Consider the following 26,747-nt stretch of genomic DNA (forward strand, 5'->3'; position numbering starts at 1 on the left):
TGGGAAAGGCTGTAATGCAATTGTCTTAGGAGGTATCTGTTCCTTTGTGCTATATATTGTTAAAGATACAAAAGAATGCATGCTACTTTATTGCCCACACGAATATTCAGAATTAAGCTACTAACATCGAAGAATTTTTCTGAGTGTAACTGCAGTTTTCGGAGTTCTCTCACACAGTGTCGCACAGGCGCTTTTTCAGGGCCGACAGATTTCTGCAGCACAACGGCCAGCACAATTCCTGCCCGACTCCAGCCCTCCCTCCCCAGAAGCTCGGCAATGTCCGTCCCTCGCTGGCCGGGCTCGGGGAGCCTGGGACAGCGCGGAATCTTTCCCGAGCGGGTCCCTTCGCTTTTCTTCCCGCAGGTACCAGAGATGGCTCTCGGCGAACCGCAGCTCCCAGCCCGGGCCGTGCGCGGGGCGGCGGGGGCGGGCCGGGGAGGGGCTGCCGCGCTCGGACGCCGGGGCGGCGGCGGCACTCGGGCCGAGCCCGCAGGAGCAGCGGCACCATGGCCGGTAAGTGCCGGGGGGCAAGCAGGGACGGGGGGAGGAAGGCAGGGAGGGGGTGCCCGGCTCCTCCCGCAGCCGCGGCCGGGCCCCTGCCGCCGCCCCGCTGGCGCCGGGCAAGGCTCGCTAGAGCATCGGCTCCAACCTGTCCCTGCGCACCCTCCGGAGCCGGCCAGGGGAGAACTGCAGGCACCGCCCGGAGTACCTGACGCAGGAGAGCTCGGCTCTGGAGACAGGCACAGCAAATGAGGAGTCTTGCCTCCACCTCCCCCTGTTATTTAATTCATACCGTACACGTGTTTAGACTGTGTCTTTATATGGGGATTAAAACTCTTGGTGGAGAACGGGCTGCTCATAACTCCAAAAGTTACTCACTGCAAAGTTTAAGTAAAGCTTATTAAAAGCATGCAATCAGACAGTAAGCAAAAAGGGATGCAATGCCAGAGGAGACAGAGGATGCCTGTCAACACCTCCTCCGTGCTAGGATAAACCTGATACCTATTAGCAGGAACAGTCCCTCGGTCCACCATGAAGTGGTCCAACAGGTCTCTTCCATCTCCTGCTGCCATGATCCTGTACCACAGCAAGATACAATACATCAATTTTTCATGAGGACAGGGAGTTATTTAAAAAGATACATATTTTCTCCCTGCACACAATGGATGCAACCTATCTCAGTGGTCGATTTTGAGACTAGTGGTACATTGTGCCCTAATCCACTGGTTCTGTTGCTGATCTAACCAGATAAGATGGTCTTATTGTGAGACAAATTCCCCTTACTCTCATTAAATTACAGGTAACTACTGAAATGGGTAAACTTTACCTTATATCTACAGCTGTATAAAGTTAAAAAAAAAACCCTGGAATTTGAGTCAGTGGCTATGGGCGTGTCATAAATACTTAACATCATTCTGCAGTGAACAAATACAGTACATACAAGCTTATTAACTAAGAGACTGGGACTCATTCTCTTACTCCAAAATCAATGCACACATCATTTTAATGTTACTAATGGTAAATGGTGACAAACTGGCTATAGAGGAACGCAGGACAGCTGCTGAGAGCATCAAAAACTTGTGAATGAAGAGGGCAAGTGAAACAAAGACCTGTACAGCTTGCTTGATATGTTTACCTTTCAGATAATTATGTCAGACATAATTATAGCATATATATATATACCAGCCATATAGATATTTGTGTTGTTTATAGTGCATCTACATGAAGGAAATCATTAATTTCTATTATGTTCATGGGCATTAAACTGAAGCCTTTTTTTTGCATCTGGCATTCTAAGATGCAACAAAATGTGATTGAAGACATATTTGAGCATGCTCTACAAAACTAAAAGGAACAAACACACAAAATTCCCATGCTCATATGCATTTCCTCATACTGTGCATTCTTATCAAGGAAAACCAATTTACCCCCATGGCACAATCAGACTTGTCTCTGTATTAATATTAACCCACACCAAGTGGGTGCTTGTTTCCCGTCCCTCGGAATAAGGATTGTAGTAATAGTGTTGCTGAATGCTGGCACCTACTCAGTTCACCCTGAGGTGAACTGCAAGGACAGCAGAGTGCTGTTGCTGTGGTACAGCCATGAGCAGGGTGGCTGCTCCGTGGTGGTGCTGGGAGACAGGAGTGATTATGTGACTCAGGGAAGCAGACAGCCAATTCCTGCAGAGGGCTAAGGCTACACACCTGGAGGGGAGCTGCCAAACCAACTTGGCTCTGGCGACTTTGCCAAATGCAGGAAAATGAGTCAGGATCAGATGAAGGCCTTTGAGGTGCTATGGCCAGGTTAATTTTACAGCACAAGGTAATTACTTAAGTGTTCTGTAGCTGAAGGACATTTCATGTCACTTATTGCAACAGGGCAACACTGAAAAAGATCAGCAATATATGTATTTGCAACTCACTTCCAATACTCTTTATAGCTTTAATGAATAAACTAAATTAAATTAAATTAGTTTTGAATTATTCAAATCTATCACTAGTGTTGGCTGATTATTTTGTGCTTGTACCACTGTACAGAGATGGGTAACTGCAAGGTACCTACCAAGCACAGACAGATAAAAACCAAAAAGGAATAAAGCATAATCACAGTTACCTCTACCGAAAGCAGAGAAGAGGAAAAAATCAATACCAGTTGTGAGAAAATGCCAGGTCACTTCACTGCCTCAGTTTCAGGGGAGACCTTGAGAACTGTTAGCACCCAGTACTCAGCAGCTCCTGAGCTGCCTTCCATGGCTGCAGAGTAGAAGATAATCCTGGACTTTAGGTACAGAGCAAAATAATCTTTGCAGCCTATCACTCAAGCCTTCTCAGGAAACATGTGAAAGCAATGAACTGAGCCCATTATCAATTGTCTACCCTTGGTCTAACGAGAAATTCTCACAACAGAATTTCTCATATTCATATTAAATATATTTATTAAGTTTTATTTGGGTTTTGGTTTATTCACAGTGATTATACAAGATTTTGTTGTACATTAAGTACTCACGATTCAGGAAACTGTGTTTAATGGATATTTAACTTGGACTTCACCGATCAGGAAACACATGCATCCTTAGAAGGAAAACAACCCATAGCTTTACTTTGTTCCTTGTGCCAGGGTCTAGATTCAATTCAACACAGATGAATAGTTAGAAGAACAAACCAAACCAAAATGGTACCTTTCTTATTAGGCGCTCCCGGGTTCTCTTTTTCTTCCATTATGCAAGCTCTAGCACTTCTGCCATGCTAAGGTAAATGCTAATGCAAAACAAGAGCCCGAACAATTCTTTGGCATCTGGGGTTTTTTCATGTCTGTAGTCTCTTACATTGCAGTAACTGCCAGTGCTTCTGAACACTGTAATCTGTCACTGCCATTGTCAGATGTCTTCAGGTGCTGCACCATGCTATAACCAAACAAAAACGTGCATGTGAGCTGAATGCTTCATTTAAAAATAAGTTTGGAATGGTTTTTGTTAGCTTTAATGTTCCTGTCTACACCCAAAATATGTTTAACTTTGCTCTTCCTATGATATTTTATGTGCTTTTATGTTTGAACAGAACAAGCAGCTGCTGTGGCTGGAGGTATAATAGGAGGGATCCTTTTATTTGTTCTCCTTGGAATAACTGCCTATCTGCTCTGGAAAAAAATTTGCCGCCTCTGTTCTTATGAAAAGCTCACCAATCCTGTCAAAATAACAAATGCAAATGCCATTTTCCAGGATCAGCCAAATTCTGAAATTCAACTAAAAAGCACAAGGTACATATTTTTATTTTGTTTTTAAGGCATATGCTGTGTAATTTATTTCAACTTGTCAAATCTCAAATGAGCGAGTGATCCAAATATATGCATGTACAGAAATAAAGGAGATTCCCAAATTATATGAAAACATCAGTCACGTTCTGTTTTGTTCCTTTAGGAAAAGGATAATCTAACGATGAAAGTGATGATTATTTTTGCTTTATTTTAAAGAGAGAATATATTCAAGTGTAATTGGTGCATCAACAGCTTTACCTGTTATTTAGACAAACCCAGCCTATGTTCCAGAGTCATTTCCAGTCTAATAACAAAAACAATAGGACTTCAGTTCAAGAAGAAGACTCTCTTAGAGAATTAATCATTGCAGGGGGCTTGGGCTCTAAAACAAGCAGCTGCACTTAATTCTTCCTATCCTTTGAAAGATAAATTCTTAAGGGAAGGAAAGGGGGAAAGAGAAGAATCTGTCAGAAGAATTAAGACTTTAATGTGCCACACTGGATTTTTATGCATTAAGCAATTGATTTTATTTGCTTTTGATTTTCTTTTTACCTTTGCATGTCTGTAGAATTTTCACAGTGACATAAGAACAGTAAACTTACTACTCTTACCAAGTTTGGTTTCCACATTTAAACCAGAAGAGTCAATAGGTGCTGTTGTCTTGAGCAGATCCAGAAGTGTTCCATTTATCATTCCACCAACACTACATGGGCGAGACTGGATTCACCTGACAAATGAAGAACAGGTTCAGGAAGACAGGGACCCCTACATGACCCCTCAGTCTGGGCCACGGTCATCATTTCATTCCTTGGGTATGGCATTGCAAAAATGGGACTATTTTAAAGGGTAGGGTGGCTTTATTATTGTGAAGCATGTATCTTAGGGGCACACCAGAGACAGCATTACACAGCACAAGCCCTAAATGCTCTATGTATTTATATGTTTTATATATAAGAATTGGGCAAGAATATAGTCATTTTGGTCCCAGTGCTGTGATACTTTACACATTTGGCAGACAAAGCAATCTCTCCTCCCATATTTTGTAAAGGCCAGGAAGTGCCTGCTGTCCCCAGAAACAGCAGTCACCAGTTGCAAACTGCAACAAGTGGCTAGAATTAACAAGGTACTATCACAGTAACAAGAGAAAGAAAAGTAGTGCAGCCTACAATTACTCCCTCAAATTTGAGGAAGGAAACAAAATACGAAATTCTTACAAAAAATTGATTATTAATAAAGAGGGAAATCTGATTTACCCAAATACAGCAGTGGTTGTAAAAATGCCTGCAATGGTTCTTGAGGCTAATCTGAGGGTGCTTGTTTTGTCTTTTCTTGAAGCTGGAGCTTATGTTGTAGGGACCATTAACCCAGATCTATACAAGTTTCCTGAAGACAAAAGCGAAACAGATTTTCCTGATGGCAACATTGGCCGCCTCTGGTTCTCCATAGAATACGAGCAAGAGTCAGAAAGGCTCCTGGTCTCTTTGATCAAAGTCAGAAAGCTGCAGCCTCCTGCCGATTCCTGTAGTCCATTTGTGAAAATCTACCTGCTGCCTGATGAAAGAAGCTACCTGCAGTCCAAAACAAAACGTAAAACTCTTAACCCGCAGTTTGATGAAAACTTTGTTTTCCAGGTACTTTATCTTCTGATGAGGCAGATTTTTGTTTGCAAATATTAACTTGTCAAACTACAGTACATGTTTGTATGTTCACAATGCTTCTACCAAGACAGAAGTTGTTTCCACCAGAGACAGGATTTTTTTCTGGGGCTTCTGGAGATCCTGGGCTATGGAAGAATGTGGCTCCAGAACTGATCTTACTTCTGGTCTGTACCAAAGTCAAGGATTCCAGAACTTGCCCTGGGAATAACGAAAACTCCAGTTTGAAGTACAGCTGAACAGTTGAGCCCAGCAGTTCTAGAAGTCCAGAAGGAGCCAATACTGATAAAATGCTTTCAGGGATTTTAGTTTCTTTGCTGTGGAAGTAGGCTAGACAGCAGAACCTGGGAGGTATGTCTGGACTGCTGTTTGTACAGTGCTTTATAGCTTGGCTTCCCATGCTAAGTGGCTTTCAGCACATGTCGCAAGACGAAAGCTTTAAAACCAAAAAAAGTTTGTGTTTCAGACAACTGAAAAAAGTTACAGTCTAAACATTTGTGTCTGAAAGCAAATGCATCACACAGCACTAGATCCATATGAGCTAAAAAAACACTAGCTAACTTCATAGCTTTGAAATGAACTTGTATTTTAGTTTGGGTCGTGACTTCTGCATAGCTAGATCTTCAGGCAAATTTTAAAAGTGGACTTGAAATAATTAAAGGAAATCTCCCCCTACACTTAACACACTTTGAAAAATATTTCCTTTGAAGTCATGCTAGGGTAGAAAAGTGTCAGATGATTTATAATTATTAATATTCTTCCTTTTCCTGTACAGGTTTCCAGTAAAATGTTGCTCCAAAGGACACTAAAGTTTCTGGTTTATCATGTTGATAAACAGAAGAAGCATCATCTCCTAGGCCAAGTTATCTTCCCCCTAAAAAATGAAGCATTAACTGAGGACAACAAACTAGTCATATGGAGAGATCTGGAGAAAGAAAACTTGGAGGTATGTGATTCCAAGTGCTGCTTGGCACTGTGCAACTTCTGTCATCTTACAAGTATAGGAAGGATAGAGCTGAAGTAGAACTATGTTCTATCAAGTACCTCAAATGCAAAAGTACTTCATAAACATTTGGAAGCAAAATTCCCATCTTACCAACCTGCAGATTCATAGCTGTTGTAAAGGGATTACCCAGATGCTTAGAAAAAGTCACATGAATTAGGAGGTAGTTACATAAGAACTTCTGTTATTTGCTTCTCTTTTCAATTAGTAAGAGGAGGAAAGAGCAGAAGAGGCAAGGAAATAGATATCCCCTAGAGAAGAATAATCCCAAGGGTTAGGAAGGCTGGTTAATTGGTTCCATCAAATGCTACAACAGCATAACTAAAGCCATTACAATTCACTCACGCCTTCGCGTGACAGGAACCATTAGTATGAAAAAGGATTTTTCTTCCCATTTGACCACACGATGAGAGTTTCTCAGACATACCTGACAGGTGTCATTCTGCTTCCAAAGCCTCCTTCAGAGCATGGTGATATCCAGTTCTCCCTGAGCTACAATGACTATCTGGGCCGTCTCACTGTGGTGGTTCTGAGGGCGAGGGGCTTAAAGCTCCAGGAGGAGAGCCCTGCTGTTGGTAAGTGGCATTTCCTCTCTGCTTTCAGCTCCACAATTCCTGTTTTAATTTGCTCCTTCCTCACCTGTCCACCCAGGCTTGTGCTGTGGGACTCTGACAGGAACAAATAAACATCCTGGTGATTTGAGTGGAAAAAAGCCATATTTTGCCCTGAGGCAATTAGATTTTGATAGCTTAGTTCTGCTATGTTTGGGGTTTGTTTCATGATAAATGGTTTGTCCTGGGGCAATTGCTGGTAACTTTCTTCTCCTGTTTTAGTACAGTGAGCAGCATCTTTTTGCTGCTCTCTAGTCCAGAGAAGGCAACATTTCAGGGGATATTGACATTAACAATTGCCTCAAATCAAATTTCCAGAGGTAACAGCTGCTTATGCTGAACAGCTGTGCTGGGAGGAACCGAGTTGGGAGAAAAAATCCTAGTTTAGGAAGCTTGGCTATTGTTCAAAGGACCATGGCATGCAGTCACAATTTTCTCCCTTATGGCAGAGGGCTTTTTTTGGTACATCATACTCATGTGGTCTCAGAGATTAACTCAAAATGCTATTTAAAATCCAACACTCAAAGCAAAAACAGATGAAGAACCAAACTTGTATTTCAGTCTGTAGTGGCTTCTTGCAGGGCTTTGAAGCAAAACAATATAAATGCAAAATACACCTACCATTTAAAAAGAAATGAGGTTTAGTTCTCTATATAAACACATCAACTATGAAGCTTTTTTGACTGAACAAATGAGGCCTCCAAAAAAGTCTCCATTAGATGGAGAGAAGGCACAGAAACATAAGATCAAGGATGCAGGGTAAGAATATGGCTGCTTATTTTAACAGCACTTAAATTGGAAAGTGCACTGCAAAACTGCACCCTCAGTACAAGTACCCTGCTTCATGTCACGCTGTCATGTGTGTTCCATGAAACTTTCACAACCTGATGTTATACTTGATATTGACTCCCAAAAGGAAGAAATTCTATAAGCCATCTCCCAAACTGCTTCTTGAAGAAGTCTTTTAGTGTTGAATTTCTTTTTCTCCAAGGTGTGTATGTCAAAGTCTCACTAATGAACCATAATAAATTCATCAAAAGTAAAAAGACAGCAACTCTTCTGGGAACTCCCAATCCTGTGTACAATGAAACCTTCAGTTTCAAGGCAGAACAGACAGAGCTGGATACAGCAAGCCTGAGTCTATCTGTGCTCCAGAGTATCAAAGGAGAAAGTAAGTTATACAAATTATTACTGTCATATAAATTATTACAGTCCAAGTGTCAAATCTCTTACATATTTGAGAAATGTTTAAACCCGAGAAGAAGTAATTCCTTTTCAGCAATAATCATAAAATGTGTAAGAGTTTTGGGGTATTTCAAAGGCTGTCTCTTTAAAAGCAAAACAACTTATTTGTAGTTAAGCATATGTCTGTCTTTCAGAGGCTAAACTTCATGGAAGACATGAATAAAATCACTGCAGCCTAGTCAATGCCAGTACAAGGTGCTGTGCCTTTGTTTCATTCCAGCATCCTATTAAAACAAGCTTATGTGAACACTTGCGTGTACAACACACAACCTCCAAAATTTTGTGGCCATTCACTCTTTCTAAGCAAGTCTGAAAAAGGAATACGAATTTTAATTCTCCCAGCAGTGAGAAAGAAGAAAGAGAGATCAGCAAACATCCCCATTCCCTGGCAGAAAGCCTGATGCTTGAGGCCACCTCTTACTGTGAGAGCATCCATTAAGGAGTTCTGCTTACAGAAGCAAATCAGAATTCAATATTTCCACTGCTCACAAGAAAAACATCTTCCCTGAAGTGCAAATATGATCTCAGTAATTTCCCCTATTCATAGCTGAAAAGTCCAGGCATGAATAAACAATCTGCTCCTTGGCAGGGCAACACACATATTACAGCTCTCAGCTGTCTCAGTAACTGCATTTATTTTTTGCAAAGCCAGGGCATCATATGAATCCTGCTGAGGTTGCTGATGCCCAAAATTAGGGCACCCTTCCACAGTAAATCTGGGGTAAAAGGGCAGGGCAGATACAAATACTTGTGCCTTGAAGATGTTTTAGTTTAACTGCAGGGAAAAGGACAGGCCTGCATTGACTAAACACCCACTTACTCCTGATACCTTTTCATGCTGAACCTCAGCAGGTAGAAGCTACAGAGTCTGAAGTCCAGAGTTATTTCCTTGAGGAATGTTTTGGTTAAAAAATACCTTTCAGAACAGGCTTCACTTGGAAAAATACAGGTTGATATTCTGATTTAGGCAAGGATTTCAGAGAAGGATCATGGGTGTTCATCACTAACTGCTTTCTTTTTTCCCCAGAAACGCTTCTGCTGGGACGAGTAGTAGTTGGGCCTTTCATGTACACACGTGGCAAAGAACTGGAACACTGGAATGAGATGATCAGTAAGCCCAAGGAGCTGGTTAAACGATGGCATGCTCTCTGCCACAGCACGTGAACAGCACTGAGAAAAAACCAACCTGAACATGGAAAAGCTCTTACCATCCTTCTCATCTGAAGGGTACAAAAATCTTTGCTAAGATTTTGTATCCAAAGAAGAAAAGAATAAAAGAGATTGTTTCCTTGACCAAACACAGATAAAAGTTTTAGTTCCTGGTAGGCTGGGAATCTCTCTTTGCTCTCTTCAAAATATATGTTAAATTTAATTAACATACAGCTGAGCAAACAAAACAGCCAAACATGATCTCTCAGTATTAATTATTTTGACTAGTAAATTCCACTTCTTGGTCATGAACTCTGGGCACAAATGATCACACATCATGTAGATGGAGCCCAAAACGACCCAAGAATTGCCAGTGACAACACCAGGCCTATCTCCCACTGCTTCACATCACCACACTGGCTTCACCAAAGGGGACAGACGCCCAGTGAGCATGCCAAAACAAAGACAAAGCCTAAAAGATACTGACTAATACATGCAGAACTTCTTTAAAATAGCAGCATTATATTTAAAACCTCTTTTGAACAGGAAGGGTGAAGGCACTGCTTACTGGTCACACACTTAGAAGCTGTTCACGTCCCTCAGCACGGTGTATTTCCTGCAGTGACTCAGTTCAATGTTTCCAGCTGACCCCCAACCACAGCACTTTGTGGTGACGCTAAAGGACAAGCAGAGAAGTCACAGAGTCACAAGTAACTGGAGGCTATTCCAGTACTGGAGTACTGGAATACTCTAAGACAGTAAGATGAAGACCTGTCCTGTCCTTTTATATTTCTCTCTTAACACAGCTCTACTGGAGACAAAGCATTGATTACAAGAGCCTTAGGTTTGACCTAGTATGACCGTTCTTACACTGAAAATCCAATTAGCTTAAGCCCCCTGGGCATGTGTCTGTTTTAGTAGTAGTCTTCTTCATTAAGTAAATTACTGCTCTGTAAAGTAATTCAGAGCAATTATTCCTAATCAAAATAAAATAGGACATTTTTCTGTTCTTGACTGTTCACTGGGGACCTGAGCTCTGTACCCTTCTCACTGTACAGTCATACACCAGACACACAGACTACTGCAGCAGAACATTTTGCACAATTGTGTTCCATAACCTCTACAGCTGAAATCAAACCAACTTCCTTTCAAGCAGGATACAATATTAATTAATTCAAAATCTTTAAAAAAATTAGGCTTCTCTGGGGAGATGAAACCACTTTCCATTTTGATAATATTGTTATTACCTAAAGGAAATGTTATGAATGAGAAGATACCACAGAGGAATTGTAAGATAACAGACTTCCCATATCCACCATCTGATATGTTGCATGGTAACAGACCCTCGGTCTGTCTTGTTAATTACACCACTGGATACAAGATGAGCCTAAACTCATTACACTAAACTGAATTTGGGAAGTGCTCAACACCCATTATATCTTTGCTAAAGGAGTAATACCAGCAACTCAACCCCACAGACCGGTATTCAGATTTCAGCCCCACAAAACTACTGCAAACCAATCTAATAAGGAAAGTTATCACGTTTGTTCTGGGAAGAAAAATTACACAGTTATCATGCAGTTTACGTATTACTAAAAATAAAATGCTTTTACCAAATAAATTTTGTCTTTCATTATTTAAATCATGCCAATAAAGATCTTAAAAGTAAGCTGTGAGCAGTGTTTCAGACAGTTGGTTTATGAGCTTGTGCAGGAAGATGCATGCAATGTACAGTGTCTGTTAACAGATACCTCTAAGGTGGGAAGTCACCTGTCTGACCTGATGTACAGTATGGTCCTCTCTTCTCATACATTAAAGTAGCAATACTTCAGCTTGTGTCTTCAGTAATTTCAGCTAAATTGTGAAGAAAAAAATTCTAATTCACTTACCAATATACTTGTACTCATGGTCATCCAAGTGAAGCGAATGAGAAAGCCCTTTTTGACTCTTCCTGAACAACAGCTATTTCAAAGTGAGAAACATCATCAAACAGGGAGTTCTAATACAGTGTTTTTAACTGTCACATAATGAGCAATTTTTTTTTACCTACTGTTTTTTACGTGACATCCATTTGATCTTGTGCTTGAGACTTACCTAGAGCTGAAGAAGGTGGAATGATTACAAGACAGTTCTGTTTTATGAGAGAAAAAAGGAGCAGCAAAATTGCTGTACATAAATGGCAAAAATTCTGCTGTTAAACCACAACAGCAGAACAAAAACACCAAGCTACAGATATCATATGGGAAAAGACAAACAAAAATTGTATAACTAAAATATTACTGATTCTGTCTGTCTTCCTCTATTATGCCAAGTCTAAGAGAAACTCAGTCTCTCAACAGTAGCGAACTTTTCTGACGACAAAAAGGAAAACAGATACTGAAGAAATTGTTGGAGTTTATTAACATAATTATTAACATAAAAATACAAGTAGAAAAATATACTTTATGAAAATTCATCAGTATTACTCCAGTAGTATATAATATTAGCAGATATTCCATACCAGACCTTTTGATGGTTTTGCTTTTTCCGTAAGTTAAAACCAAAATCCTTCATTATAATTTTTAAAAGAGCTAAGTAATTTTTCTTCTGCTTCCCATCTGTGTATCCTTATGGTCTTTGTTACCCAGTTAGTGCAGAGGTCAAAGATCAGGATGAAAATTTAGCAGATGGAAATCCTTTTGCAAAGGATAGCTGTTCTCATCTAGCACATAGTGGCTTCTGATTTCCAACAAATAGGATGCTGCTGTATCTGCCAGCAATGAATGACACAGATCTGCTACTATTGTGCCGTAGGTTATATCTGAAGAGGGCACTGCAAAACACAAAACAATTCAATTTATACTCAATTTTCACAATAGCACCATGAAGCTCCACTGAATTACTGCAAGTCAAGTTCAACATCCGAATAGAAAGTTACCTTTTATTTTTAATTATTTTTTAAAAACAATGAGCTGAGCCTGTTTCTTATTGAACTGTTAACACCTGTGAATCACATAAAACACCTCTCAAGTCAAACAGGATGTATCAAGCTAAGCTTAACTGAAACACAGCTCAGTGTTTCACATCATGAAAACATGCCAGCTGCTTCTAAAAGCTCCTAAGAAATTCTATTTTGCACGGAAGGAATCCATTTAGTTATTGAATACTTAGATATATAACTACAACTATTTAGTTATATAACAGGCATTCACACCATCTCACCTCCAGCTGTTGCAACCTCTCCTCTGAAATTCTGAGTTTGTCAGACAGACACTGAAATACTCCTTGATGTTGGTTGTTTGGGGTTGTTTTAAACTATCGATGATTAAAAATTTTGCTTTCATTGTGAACTTCGCTGCCTATTTCTATCACAAGTAATTAATGAATCAGTACCTACTAATCTCTTCAGCCAGTCTGCAGGAATATTGAGGAAGATTTTTTCCACCAACTCAGGCACCACATGAACATAAATTTCATATCCTTCATCTTCTACTGTCATCAAAGCAGGTCTAGATCAAAAAACAAAGTTTCATGAAAGTTAGCTGCTATGATTTGGTTTTTATTGAGGCAAAATTTTAAAAAGCACTACAATTTAATCTTACTCTGCAACATAATACCAAGAAATAGAAAAATGAGAAAATCTCTATGCACTCATCTGTCAAATCTGTAGCACTGGAATCAGTTTGAGGAATATATAAGGAAATGACCTTAAATGGAGACAGGAGACTCAGATTAGACATTAGAAGGAAAATTTTCACTGTTAGGATGGTCAGGATTGCCCATGGAGGTAGTGGAAACGCAAAGTAGGGAGATAAGCTTAGGTGTTATCACTTGGAATTGTACCATCTGTATCAACATCGCTCAATATTATCTCATATGTCTTAATACACCACATCATAGCCACATAATACCAAGGTGTATCTCTTGAACTGTAACAAATACCAAATGTTTTCACAAACCACTGAACAAATAAAAATCCCTCCTTGGAAATACGTCCAAGGTGATGCCTTCTTACTAAACTGATCAGCCGAAAAATTCAGTGAAAAAAGATGGACATGTAAATTCTACATCTAGACATGTTTCCATGCTGAGAATACAAACATCGGAAATCCTTATCATTTTTCTACCACCTTTTGTGCAGGAGCAAACTGAGGTCCTTCATGCCCACTGAGATTTTATAGTGTTATGAAATACTGGCAGAACCTTTTCAGTTAAAAAAAACCCAACTTCTTTGCACTTAATCCTTGCTCATAGGAAAACAAACAGCACATAAAGATGCAAGACTATTTTGCTTAGAGGAAAAATACTAAGTCACTACCTGGTTAGATAAATAGGATACTTAAGTCATAGTCTTAAATATAGTAATAGCAATATCAAGTAATCAAGTAATAGTATTTAAATCAATGATTCATTAATCCATTCATTATGAAAGGCTTAGAAAGAATTTGAGAAAAAAATTTAGATAGAAAATGTACATATTTTGGAATTCTATTACATTCATGATGTATCCTAGATTCTATTACATCTCAATAAACAATCTAGCTACACGTCTTTCTAGTCACTATAATAATTACATTTAAAAGCCCAAGATAAATGTGAGAATTGAACAATTAGTTAATAAAGAGGTACCTACATCAACTCGATCCACTTAGTTTATTTTCTCTAAGTGTGAATATATGTGTCTCACAGTGCCATCTGGTGATAACTCACTACCTCTGCTCTCCAAGAATGTTTATTGAAAACACTTGTTAATATTATTTCTGCATAGCTGAAACTGACTAATCAGTTTAAAAACATGGTTCTGCATTCACATGATTTCAGATTTAGGCTGGAACAAGATTCTCCAGGAGTTTTCCTTTGGTCCTCAAGCTTCTACTCCATCTTAGCTTTATCTGACACAGTACTGGGTAAACATCATTCCTGCATGATATAGTATTCAAAGAAATTAAAACGTTAGATTTAAACTAAGAATATCATGTATAAATAATGACAACATAATACAGCAATTCAAGAACAACAACCTGAAAATATATTAAAAGAGGCAGGGATTGCTAACCACACCTTAAATAAAGAATTTTAGATATGGGGGAAATCAAAATGGAGAGAGTTTACCTCCCTAATAAAACACATTATTTTAGCTCTATTTCAGTTACCTGTAGAATGTTTTTACTTCACTGTATGGCAAACATCTAATACATTGCTTGAAGATCATGTTCTCATCTGCCTGTAGCTCCAAACCACATTTGGCACAACCGGAATACGTAATCGTAGGCAGAGAAGCCAAAACACATTCCAGTGAAGTGTCAGCAGAGAAGATGAGTTGCTTGTACTGACCAGTGGAAATGGTAAACTTCAGTTCCAAGATATGAGCTTTCACTTGAATCACTCCTACAAAAACAATTCAAATCTGAATTAAGTTTTATTTAGAACTGAAAGCAAAATCAATGGCTACAGCCAATTCAAAACCAAAATTCCTATGAAAAGTTTTTCTCAGTTTTTCCCCCTTGCTAAGACATGATCAAATTTTTAGAGATATTTTATTCACTGAAAAATCCTGGTGGCTAAATATTATTTTAAAATGTATAAAAGTACTACATTTTCAGATACTACATCAGTAGACACCACTATAGAAGGTGCCTGAATAAGAGATCAAAATTGTGTGAAGAATTTCCAAGTGGTTTTCTTCCCACTGTTTCAAAGCCACTGAAAAGCATAGCTTAAACAACTTAGCTTTTCATTATTTATATATAAACTAGAGTTAAATGCTGCAAGAACAACTTTAATCACTTGCTAGAATTTAACACCAACCATAGCAATCTTCTAGGTTTATCTGGGAGAGTATGACTGTGTAAAATGTCTTCTTTGTCCTTTTGTAGGAAGTTTTCAACAGCAGTAGCTATTTTGCTTTAGAGAGTTCCAGTTTTTGAGAAACACTGATAAACTTTCAGTAATTAGTCACATCATTACTGGACTGGTTGGCGTGGACAACAAAAGTCAGCATTTCCCTCTGTGTTCCAAAGCTGACTTTGCATGGCACCAACACACCGCACCTCTCTCTCCCCTGGGCTCATGGGATGAAGGCCGAACTCAGTTTGGCCAAGTACAGAGCAGCAACCTCCAGAATAAATTCAGAACCAGACCTAGGCTACCTCAAAAAAACAACCATCTTACTTCATCAACAGAGCATTTATTTTGCCTACTTATGCATGGTACAACAGACATTACAGAGCTATGGGTAACATTTACCTGAGCATTTTTCTTCCAGGTGTGCCGAGAGCCTTGTCAGCTCTATGAGGGATGTTTGACTTTTCTGAAACTTTTCTTTAAATTCAACTGCCCTTGTGTCATCATCAAACAAGCACTCATAGGATGACCACGGAGTTGTGTGCAGTTCCAAGTCACCTGAGACAGAACTACGTTGGACCAAAAGGTATTTGAAGTCCCATATGTGGTCTGCAGAACAAAGAAAGCAAACAGAAGAGTTTACTTTCTATACCATGGTTAATTTACAGGAAGCCAAGGTCACTTACAAGATTGAGAAACAAATCAGAAGACATCCTCTGGTCAGCTCTGGCAACTTCATTTTAAGTGTGATGACATGTAAGGTTTTTCCTTTCCCTAGAAACTTTGCATGAGTTGTCCCAAAACAGAAATTTCATTTCACCTCTACCAAATTCAGCTGTCAAGACAACTCAGCCTTTTGAAATAGAAACCAGCTCTGAAATTTGTTGTCAGCTCTAATGCTGGCAATGTCTCAGAGAAAAAAAAAATCATGTTATTAATCAACTTCCATTTTTTAATATGACCCTGTTTTTTAATCTTCTATCTCCACAATTATCAATTTAACACAAACCTAGTTTAAATTACCTTAAAGGAACAAGACTAGGAATAAATCAAAATTTGGTAGTAGCCACTGCTGAAACACAGTCTATGTAAATCTTGCAAGAGATGCTTTTACTTAGTTACAGCTGGACTTGATCTCAAGACCATCAGGATCTAAAGCCAGACACGAGTAAGGTGGAAAGAAGAAAATGAAAAAAGGAGTAGAAAAACCCCAGCAATTCATGCTAAACCAAGCAATGATAAGGAAGACCCAGCAAAACTGGTAACAAAGTTAACACTCATAGATTTTTTTTATAGTTATATAACCAGGCACTATGCAAATAAGTGCATCTTGTATATAGATTCAAGTTTTCAAGTATTTATGCCTTCTCAGTCTTCTAAAGTGCATTCAAATTGTACTGCTGATGGCACTGCTTCTAAACAGAGCAGCCATGTTAGAATTAGCATAAAATATGTTATCCTCCCCCAGGGGAGTATGTAAAGGTTGAATGAATAAATGTTACCAGCTGAACATTTAAAAGGCACTAACAGCGTCACAAAAATCCTTTTACACCTTCCAATAGGTACAAGGACCTTACCTTTCTTCCTCTGAAGCTGGGGGCACCAGGCAGCCCCTGCCCCCCACAGAACCATCCTATAGTGCTGATCTCTGTTCTGTTCTACTGTTAGAATAATTTTTCTTTGGTAGCCACCTTTGTAGCTGTACACAGATTCTGAAAAGAATTGAAATTACATTACTTCTACAGTAAAAAGCATGAAAGCACACAAACCCCAGGTGCCTCAGTATTATGGTGAAATCATGGTGTCATCACATTTTATACTACAATTAAAAGCAAAGAAGAATACACCGATGATTTCTTCTGGACAGAAAATAATCTGATTTCTACTGCAACAGGAATCTAGTTTGAGGGAGTGCATAAAGTATATTGATTTACTTCTATCCATTTAAGTACTCAGTAATTGGAGAACTCCCTTTGAAGCAGGAGGTATCTGAGCATCTTTCAACTCCTGAAATCCTGACTTGTATTGAGTAGAAAGAAATTCTACTTAATCTCTCAGCAACTGCTGTAATTGGAAGTTCCCATAACTTCTGTAGAATAGAGTGGAAGAAACATTTCTCTAGAAGTTTTTACATAAAACAAAACTATAGTCAGGTACAAGGCACATTAAAAGGCACTGAAACTATTAGTATGCACAAATTGCAACAATTAACATTATACACTACTCTTATCCAGGCCACTGAATGTTTGTTTCAGTTCCACACTAAAACTACAGCATTTTTCATAAATACTTTTTGAACAACAACACCTGGATGAAATATGTAACTAATATCTAGTTCCAAGATTTACATACTAGAGCAAATTATGAAGATTTCTATCTTCAAAACTCTGCATTTAAAACTAATAAACATGATAGTGATGATGTGGGCAGAAATTTATATCTTACTAATTCAGGATGATAGTGCAATTTGATTAAATTTTGTGCAAAGCTTGAAGTCAAGCAGTGAGAAACATTTTGCCTTGCACAATTACTATTTAAGTTCCACCTATTGCAGAAGTTGAAGTCCAGTACAAAAACTTACCTGTTAACACAGAAATATTGATGATTTTCAGGACTGAGTGCACCAAAGTGTTTGGCTGGAGCTGATCTAGCTGCACATACCGAACATCATCCAGTCTCTGAACTTGTCTTTGTGGAATGTCTCTGAAGTGTGGAAATGCTGATGATATGTATGCCAATAAGCCATGGAGAGCATCACCATCCACCACAGGATAAACTTAGATGGAAAAAAGGCAAAGTCACATACTGGTTTTTATGCTTAGAAGTATAAAACTTATGACTTGGCACATGTTTACACTGACAAAACCAGAACAGTCTAAGAATAATTTTAAGGCAAGAAATTCCTGAGATATATAACATCTGACCTGAAATTAAACTGTACTTCAGGGTACTATCAAGAGGAGGCACATGAAGTTAAGCTAAGTGCAATACTTTAAAATACACACAAGAAAATCTTGTATCATAGCTTGGTAAGAAGAAAGTTGTTCTTGATCACTGACTTCAGAATCTGCCTTGAAGAGCTGGCATCACAACAGTGGACATCACAAGGACAGACAGTAAGAACTATGGTGATACTCCCATGGTATTTTCCCCTCAGTCTCCAACCCTCCATGGCCTGCAAATAATCCCTCTCCCTGAATAGATCTACTTACTCCATTTTGCAAAAAATTTAATCCTCGTGAAATCTCAGACATCACGCAGCCAGGTCCTGGGATAACTGCTCTTTCCTAAACTAAACTTATTTTTTTTAGAGTTCAGAGTGGTAGCCGTCGAACTTTACCATGATCTCCACATGTCTATCTGATGTGAAGTCCACATCTTGTGCTCAGGAGTTCCTGTCATACTTTTCTATTGTGTTTTGTACCTTTCGGTTGCACATGTTTCCATTTTATCCTGTGTGTGAGGCATTGCCAACAAAATGGAGTACTTGAAATAGCTCTTTTACTGAGATTTTTCATGGCAACTTATGCACTACAATCTTACATTCTTCTGGCTTGAGAGCTGAGCAGTTCCCCAGATTCAGTAGCTGACTGGTAAATGTAGACTGAAGCATGACCTCTCCACACCAACGATTCTCATACATTATTATATCTGCAAGAAAAAAGCAACCTTATCAACTCACGTGTCAACAACATTGAAGTGTATCATATTTTTTCTTAACTATATAACCATCTCACATATAGATGTGTAAGGTATAGGATTTGAAAGAGATCACTTGAGATTATTTTTTTTAATCTACCAACACCATTTACAATTAGTTAATAAAGTTTTCCCATTAGTTTGATGTAATGCTTAAATTCATTAGCCTCCTAGCAGACACTGCTTAGGTCTGTTTTGTAGCAGCACTTGTACTTTTCAGGAACAACTGTTTTAAAACATTGACATCTTACACAACAATCCTGACTCTCCATGGCTGTGTCTGAGGGCAAACTTCCAGGGAATAGTCACTGTTCCACTGGCAGGATGACTGAGAACTCAAATGATGTAAGTGATGTAAGAAAGCAACTTACAAATGCTGAGCCATAGGTCCAAGTTACTTCTTACATTCTTCTACTTTAAACAAGCATTTTCAAGATCCATATTTTTAAAAGGCAAACAAAAGAACTCTCACCTGTAAGCAGTATGATATCCCCAGGAAACACAGTGAGGGACCAAAATGCAGCACCACGCCACAGCACCACCTTTCTCTCAATTTCTGACTGGTCAATAACAGCAATTGTTGCTACAGGAACTTTACACGAAGATTTTGGTTTAGTCTTCATCTGTATTTCTTTGATATAACAAGGATGTACAACTGTGACCAAAATACTGTACTTTTGATTTTTGCTGCAGCAATTCTTGAGTAGTGATAATTTCTTTTGGAGTTTCTTGAACTCTGCCATCCTGTCTGGATCCACTCTGACCCCAGAACCAGGCGGAGAGGAATTCAGTTTAGCTCTCTTGGATTTCAGCTGTCTCTTAAATGCTGAGTGAAAAAGGTGAAAGGAATCTTCGTGCTTGCGGGGTCTTTTAGAGGAGTTCTTGTGAGAACAGTACCCTTGAGAGCACAGTATTCCGCAGCTCAATGGCTCAATATGGATTTCATTTACAAATTGCTCAGCAGGAACATTAAGTTCTTGAAACTTTTCTGTATTTCCCTGAGCACCTTCTTCCTGTTTCGTAGCTTTAATCCCAACATTTTCCCCATCATCCTCAGAACTGAAAAGTTCAAGAGAACTCGCATCCTCTTCCTTATATTCATTTTCAGTCACATTAGTAGTACATGTTCCAACACCAGAATCACATTGGAAGTGATCATACTGTTGTTCTTCAGCTTTTTTGCCTGCTTCTATTTCTGACAGTTTTACAATTCTTTCCTGCATCTCATTCTGTGCAAAAGCAGCTACCCGACTCAAAGTCACTACGCTACGGAATTCAGTGTCTGCTGACACTGCAAAGTCTGCACAGTCATTTGGTTCTTTTGGTTTGGACTCCTGTCTTTGGGAAAACATATCCATATATTGACTGAGATGCTCATGATGCTCACTTCTGTGGCCTGCCTGAAGTCCCACAGTCCGTAGATGGATGCTGACCTGCTCAGTACTGGCAACCAAAGCAGAAATGTCAGAGCTGTTGACTTCCAAAGGATTGGCTTTTCTCCCAGCGCGGTGTGGGCAGCAGGCACGTGATGCTCTCTCTTGTCCAGCTGATTCTGCACAGCTCTGGGGCAGGCGTTGATCTGCAGCCTGATTTACATCTGCAGGTGTGTATCCATCTTCGGGTACTTGACAATCAGTGCAAGTTAAACTTGTGCTGTTTTTAGGCATGCTGCTACAAGTTACTGCCACAGGGGCAGGAGATGTCAAATCTTCTTCTTTTGCTGTGAGCCTGCCCTGCTGAGCACTGTCCCCACTTGCAGGGACTCCTGTGAGTGTGGAGCTTTGTGCCTGGGGCACTGAGGGGACCTTTCCAGAACCAAACCCAAGTGCATCACACAAACAGTGCAGTTCTCGCCATTTCTCACCTGAGGGGCCTGACCTACTTTTCTCTAACCCCTCCAGTGGGCCTGGAATACTGGGTGCTCCCACAAAAATATGAATTTGAGGTCTTTTTGACATTTTTGACTGCTGCGTAAGTTTGACTTTAAACATGCAGTAAGCACAATAATAAATACTAGCAAATGCAAAAAAAAAAAAGATTTTACTTCTTCTTTACAATTTTAAAAAACACTTAAAATTCATGGGAGTATTTCATAGTTTAACTGGGAAAAAATACTTGACTAATTAAACCCTATAAAAATAGACATTAAAAATCTAAAAAGGAAAATTTACTTTAGAAATTTTTAACATTTATTTGTCAAACTTGCATGGAAAAATAAATTTACAGCAACTCCTAGATTCTGATTCTGATACACAGAAACACATTATAGCAAAGCTAAAATTAATTATTGACCTATTTGTCTTCATTTATTATTGCTAATTAAACAGTCAAATGTGACTTCACTATTCAGTATTTGATTTTAACTCATCTGAAATAAATAAAAGAAATCTTCACAGCACGGTTAGGAGATCATTTCATCTCCCAAAAAAATAATTTCAACTAAATGAATAAAACACTAGAGCTATTTAAAATAAAGTTGCTAGAAATGCAATATTTTACATGCTGATTTAGCCTGAAACTAGTGTTTCAGGCCACTACTGATAAATCATAATTATTTAATAACCACTAAGAGGTCAGCAAAGCTTGAGCAGGCAATTTAGGATTTGCTTTAATTCATTTATGTAGTATCAAACTACTCAAGGAATTACTAGCTTTTCTAGCTAATTAAAAGTAAGCCCACTTACACAGCACACAAAAAGAAGACCTTTAGTTTTTTAAAATTTCTTCTGTATAGTTATAATCTTAAAATATGGAGAAACAGCTATAACTGTCCATTAAAACGCTGATTACAGCTACTTGTTTTGGGAGTGCTGTTGCTAATAGAAGTTGCTTCAACAGGCAATTCTGCAGATGTAGAGAACACCAGAAAAAATTTGAGAGCTAATCCAGCTGTAAATAGAAAGACAAGACCATTAAAACAAATACAGCATTGAAAAATAAGCAAGTTTTTCACTTAGCACAAATTAAATTAGCAACCATTTTCCTAACAACCCCACTAGGGGTCGATAAACCTGCACATTCACAAGGCTCATCGTAACATGGAAAAACCGTAAACATCCTGGAATACTGATCTCTGGGGTATCATTGCTGTCACTGGAAAACGAATATGCAATCACTAAAATTAGACAGGACGAAATACAAAGAAGCTACAAAACCCAGGGACTGGTATTGCTCACTTTTATGCTCATAACAAAATAAATACCACTTAAAACATTGGAGTGTCCAAACTTGTGTAGTCGTACATTTACATTCAGTCACAGGAAATGGTAGCTTTTAAAGGACAATACCCAAAGCTGTGAAAGCTTTGACTTGTATAAAGAATGGTAATATACCAATAATCAGAAGAACAGAATTTACAGTCAACCCTAAAGTAGTGGATCAGGTAAGGGAAAGACAAAGCAAAGTGACAGCAGTGAGGTTGAATCCCTAAAGAAGTGATGCTAATAAGTTTTGCAGATAAAAGGCTACCTAATATATATGATGTAAAAAGCTTAGCAACAGATCTGTGACAAATAGAAAATGTTACTATCAGTTCAAATGAAGCTGGTAAATGTCCAGTTAGATAGTAATTTATCAGCCCCTCATTTTAAGTATCACGTCTGTTTTGCTTTTTGACATGTTTAAAGTTTTATAAATTACACAAAAATTCAGGAAGTTTTCCTCAACATTCCAGTTCTGTAACTTCTCTAAACTTAGGGTTTCCTTTCCTGATTCACATTTTGCAGGGACAGGTTAGATGGGGCCCTGAGCAACCTGGTCTAGTGAAATATGCCCATGGCAGGGGGTTTGCAACTTGACGACTTTTAAAAACCTTTTCAACCTGAGCTGTTCTATGATCACACCAAAGGAACTGAATCTCGATGTTATTTAATGAATGTTTGCAATTAAAATATAGTTTATATTTTCAACACATAAATTACCTTAGGAATTGTAAGTGACCTATGCAAACTTCTGATTCATGTAATAGGTCCAGTACTAAATTACCTGCTTGGCAAATTCCAAGTGATATTTTGGGTCAAGGATGTCCAGCTCCTTTCTGTACTAGGAATCATCCGTACCTAAAATCAAAGTCTATAAATCAGAAAAAAAAAAAAAGTTTACTTAAATTCTCTGTACGCAAAACTGCTTAAAGAACCTTTGCTTTGCTGCTTCAGAACAGAATTATTACTCATTTAATGAGTTTTGTTAGTGAAGTTCTGCACCTTGTTATAAATAAAAGTCCAAAAGAATAATTCACTACAGATTTTAAAAGGTGAGCAAAAAAACTATAAATCATTTCAGTATATTTCTACTGCCACAAGAAAATCCATTTTGTAATGCAGTTAAATTATCTGTTGGCAGACAGTGGGTTAACTAACTACACCAAAGATAACAGGAGCTAAAACTCATGAAGATACAACTGAAACCTGAATGCACACATCCATTATACCTGTTAATTATTACACCATTTCCTAATTTGTGGAAAGGTGCTCTTTTGCTAACAGCCAATGAAAGCCAAGCTTTTTATCTCTGAAATGGTCAGAGTCTGATTGACGGGTCAATGATCTATTAAAAAACAGTAACTACATCAGCAAGTTCTACATTTGCAAGACACTGCAACTGAAGTTTAATATACAGAACTGTATTATGCCACATAGTGTATTTCCTCCAATCTAAACAGTAAGGCAGGAATTCTACATTGGAAGTTTTTTAATCTGTCATTAACAGATTGCTAATCTCTAGTGATTTGCTGCACATAGAAAAAAAATTTAAATAGCTGTAAAAATCCTCTTCCCATAGTTACTCTAGAAATGTTCTGATGCTATACACATGACCTTAAAGTACCCTAAAATATCCTAGAAATACTCGTTAATTTATTCCATATTTTTCTACTCATTAATAGTATTCACTGACCATGATAATCATTAAGCATTATGCCAAGGTAATTTAAGAGGGTGACACAGCTTCAGCTTCCTATCATTCCTAATATTCACAGTAGCCACATGCCTAAATCTCTGTTTTGAGAAGTTACATCCAAATAGTCTCATCAAGTCTTTACTTAAGCCCTGTACACTGAAAGTAAACCACACGACTTCAACCTCCAGTTTGGGGTTTCTTTATGTCTGTTACTTACTACAGAGTTTCAAGCTACACATAAAATTACAGAAATAAAAGACAGCAATGCATCAAAAGACAAAGGACTATAGCAATATAATGCAAAAGTGTTCTTTCCCCTCTAGAAACATTACAGTTTTAGTAGATAAACAGTGTATTCTTTTAACTTCCTATTTTGATTTGCTGCAGCTTGATGATGAACATCCTAAAAGCTAGGTGGTTAATGACTTGATCCCTAAAACATGCAAGAAAACATTACACTGTCCCTTACCTGCTGAAAAGCTGTCCCAGTAAGTAATAAATACATAAAGTAGGATATTCATTAAATTCTAAATTTTAACGTCTGTTGTGAACTTTACCCTCCCTTATTTGCATATTCAATTTCATACTCCTCCTACATGTAGTATAAAAATTTAAAGGATTGATTCACTACCTTACAACAGAGGAAACTGAATTTTTCATAGCCATTTTCAGAGTATTTCGTTTCAGTTCAATTCAAGCTGTAGGGCTGTTTGGCTGGGCTTTTCTTTTTTTAGCAACTCAACCCGTGTGATTGTGGAGTAAAAAATCTACTAAGACAGTTGCCAATCAAAGGAAAACCAGAAAAACTTCTTGATGCAGAATTCTGATTACATCACAGGAAACTCTTCTGGCACTTTCACCACGCTGCTCAAATCTCCCTCCAAAATTCAACATGATCTTTTCAAAAAGCCAGGTACCGCAGCTGTACAGTAACTTTGAAAGAAGAAATAGCAAGCAGTGTAGTAACAGTTTCATACACTTAGAAACTGAAACAACTCTGGCATGAAGTGATGAATACATTGCACTTCTTCTTGCAACTGGTGCAAGAAAAAGAAGGGTGATCCTTCTGCCAACAACTCCTGCTGGCACTGCAAGTGAATCAATATACCAACGACAGCACCTATCCACTAAATCAATAAGCTTGGTCCAAACACATATTAAGTGGAACAAAATGGAAAATAAAAACTGACAGAAGAAATCAAGCCAAGCAACTTGTAGCTGAAGCAAATTACCTCTACATTAGAGTGAGGGATGTATCATGTGAGCTGAAAAGAAGATTACACGTGTAGTACATGAACGGCAGCTCAAGGAGATTTACGTGGATTGCATTAGCCAAGGCTGGTGGGTACTGACAAGAAGTCAAGGGAACACAGATGTGGGAGAACATACACACACACGAGTAACTGGGGAATGAATAGGATAGGTCTTCTTTCTGTCATCTGTTGGTTGGTGATTGTTACAACCACCGAACCCCTTTTATCTGAATTTTAATACAAGGTTTCAGGCAAAGGCTGTAGTCCTGTCCGTAACTAAACTGTTTGACCAAATGCAATTTTACACCAGGATGGTTATTCAGCTCACATAGTAACACCGTGTTAGTACACGGAATACTGCGCTGCTGTCAACCAGACCTGTGGTATAGCAAGAACCCTGCTAGTTGACATCAAAACTGATGAAAATCACAAGCCTCCATTTGCCCACAGCAGCATGGGTAATTAGTATAAAGTTACTTCTAAATGAGGTACTTAGGTTATTATTGACCATAAAATAATTTCTGAGTACTGACTATTGAAGTTAAATAGCAGCAGTACTAATCAATTCAGTATTTAGTTCTCACTGGCTGTTACCAGAGGACTACAATACCATTTGGAGTCAAGATAGGTACAGCTGGTTTACAAGTACAAGAAAAGTACATAAAACCTGCATTCAGCAATATGAAGCCATAAAACATGAGGTATCCATTTTTTTTTTTCCTTATTTGGAGCACTTTCAGTAACAAGATTATTTTTAGAATACAGAACACCTATGGTTTAGGTATCACAATAGAAACCTTCCTAAATACTCCTGCAGCAGCACGGAAATAATTTAAACCAGAAATCAGTGTTCTAAGCAGTTCCATAGCCTGACGCTGTAAAAAAAGTTCAATCAAAATACTGAGTAAGAAGCGGCAAGTTGTTCTTTATAACTATTACTGAACTATTAATATACAAGAAGAAGGGAAGCAAGAAGGTTTCTAACGCTGTGCTCTAGAAGGAAAATATTTACCTGGATCTCAAATGAAGACATTTCTTCGGTAAATCCAAGCTTGGATCATATAAAGGCATCTACTGAGCAGTTGCATCATTTTTATCATTTATATTTTACCATTATTATTTTTGGAACCAAATGATGCAAAAATCTGAACACTGATAATACACTTTCAATTCAGCCACTGAGATAGTCTTCGTTGCGTCTGAAAATTGGACTAAAGGTAGTAGGCTTTTGTGAATAACTTGATAATTCTTTTCTCACTGCCTTTGTGCTTTTTGAGATGGCCCCTTAAGTAAATGCCAGTTATTGATTTTTGTTTTGCAATACACAAAAACATATAATTAAGGAGATATGAGCATCCAGTGGCTGCTACAAACAAAAGAAGTTAAAAGTTCTAGAGAATACTGACCTTTTGAGTAGAAAAGAAAGATAAAGGTAAAAGGTCAAAGATACACAAACGTGCCATGCACGTTTTGTTGAAGAACACCCATTCCCCAGACCCTTATTTCTGAGACCTATTTGAACAACTAAACTGCTATACCTTCTGTCAAGAAAGATACTGCTCCATCTATTTCAGCATATTAAAATACTTCACAATATTAGAATGGCATCATTGTGGCTTTTTAAAGAAAAACTATTCAGTTTGCAGAAATTTTTCCA

At 38.3% G+C, this 26,747-nt stretch overlaps 3 protein-coding genes across 9 annotated transcripts in view; 1 reads left to right on the plus strand and 2 right to left on the minus strand.

The window, feature by feature from the left end:
- The window catches only part of GPRIN2 (G protein regulated inducer of neurite outgrowth 2), a 33,890-nt gene extending 28,744 nt beyond the window's left edge, over nt 1–5,146 (minus strand). Inside the window, exons 1-3 of the mRNA XM_066191581.1 lie at nt 5,010–5,146; nt 4,368–4,483; nt 3,182–3,406 (exon numbers count right to left, since the gene is read on the minus strand). The gene's annotated coding sequence lies outside the window, so the exon portion shown is untranslated. The remainder of the gene's footprint in view (nt 1–3,181; nt 3,407–4,367; nt 4,484–5,009) is intronic.
- SYT15 (synaptotagmin 15) lies at nt 439–11,169 on the plus strand. Its single transcript, XM_066191584.1, has 8 exons — nt 439–513; nt 3,561–3,759; nt 4,426–4,568; nt 5,092–5,387; nt 6,187–6,357; nt 6,869–6,989; nt 8,017–8,196; nt 9,298–11,169. Exons 1-8 carry the CDS (start codon nt 507–509, stop codon nt 9,432–9,434), a joined length of 1,254 nt encoding a protein of 417 aa, XP_066047681.1. The 5' UTR covers nt 439–506; the 3' UTR covers nt 9,435–11,169.
- A 636-nt stretch (nt 11,170–11,805) lies between these two features.
- SHLD2 (shieldin complex subunit 2) overlaps nt 11,806–26,747 on the minus strand; it is a 29,307-nt gene continuing 14,365 nt past the window's right edge. For 4 of the 7 annotated variants that reach the window (XM_066191587.1, XM_066191585.1, XM_066191588.1 and 1 more), the window contains 9 exons: nt 22,926–23,012; nt 19,414–21,830; nt 18,786–18,893; nt 17,824–18,018; nt 16,820–16,954; nt 15,645–15,851; nt 14,552–14,786; nt 12,792–12,907; nt 11,806–12,231 (listed from right to left, as the gene is read on the minus strand). In XM_066191587.1, coding sequence (XP_066047684.1) covers nt 12,059–12,231; nt 12,792–12,907; nt 14,552–14,786; nt 15,645–15,851; nt 16,820–16,954; nt 17,824–18,018; nt 18,786–18,893; nt 19,414–20,932 — 2,688 coding nt within the window. In that variant the 5' untranslated portion in view covers nt 20,933–21,830; nt 22,926–23,012 and the 3' untranslated portion in view covers nt 11,806–12,058. Of the gene's footprint in view, nt 12,232–12,791; nt 12,908–14,031; nt 14,319–14,551; nt 14,787–15,644; nt 15,852–16,819; nt 16,955–17,823; nt 18,019–18,785; nt 18,894–19,413; nt 21,831–22,925; nt 23,013–24,468; nt 24,538–26,747 lie in introns of those variants that run through there. The other 3 variants (XM_066191589.1, XM_066191591.1, XR_010722318.1) reach the window with 3 other exon arrangements.

The sequence above is a fragment of the Chamaea fasciata genome, unplaced genomic scaffold, assembly GCF_029207755.1.
Source record: "Chamaea fasciata isolate MVZ Bird 193981 ecotype frontalis unplaced genomic scaffold, bChaFas1.0.hap1 SCAF_9, whole genome shotgun sequence".
Taxonomy (NCBI): domain Eukaryota; kingdom Metazoa; phylum Chordata; class Aves; order Passeriformes; family Sylviidae; genus Chamaea; species Chamaea fasciata.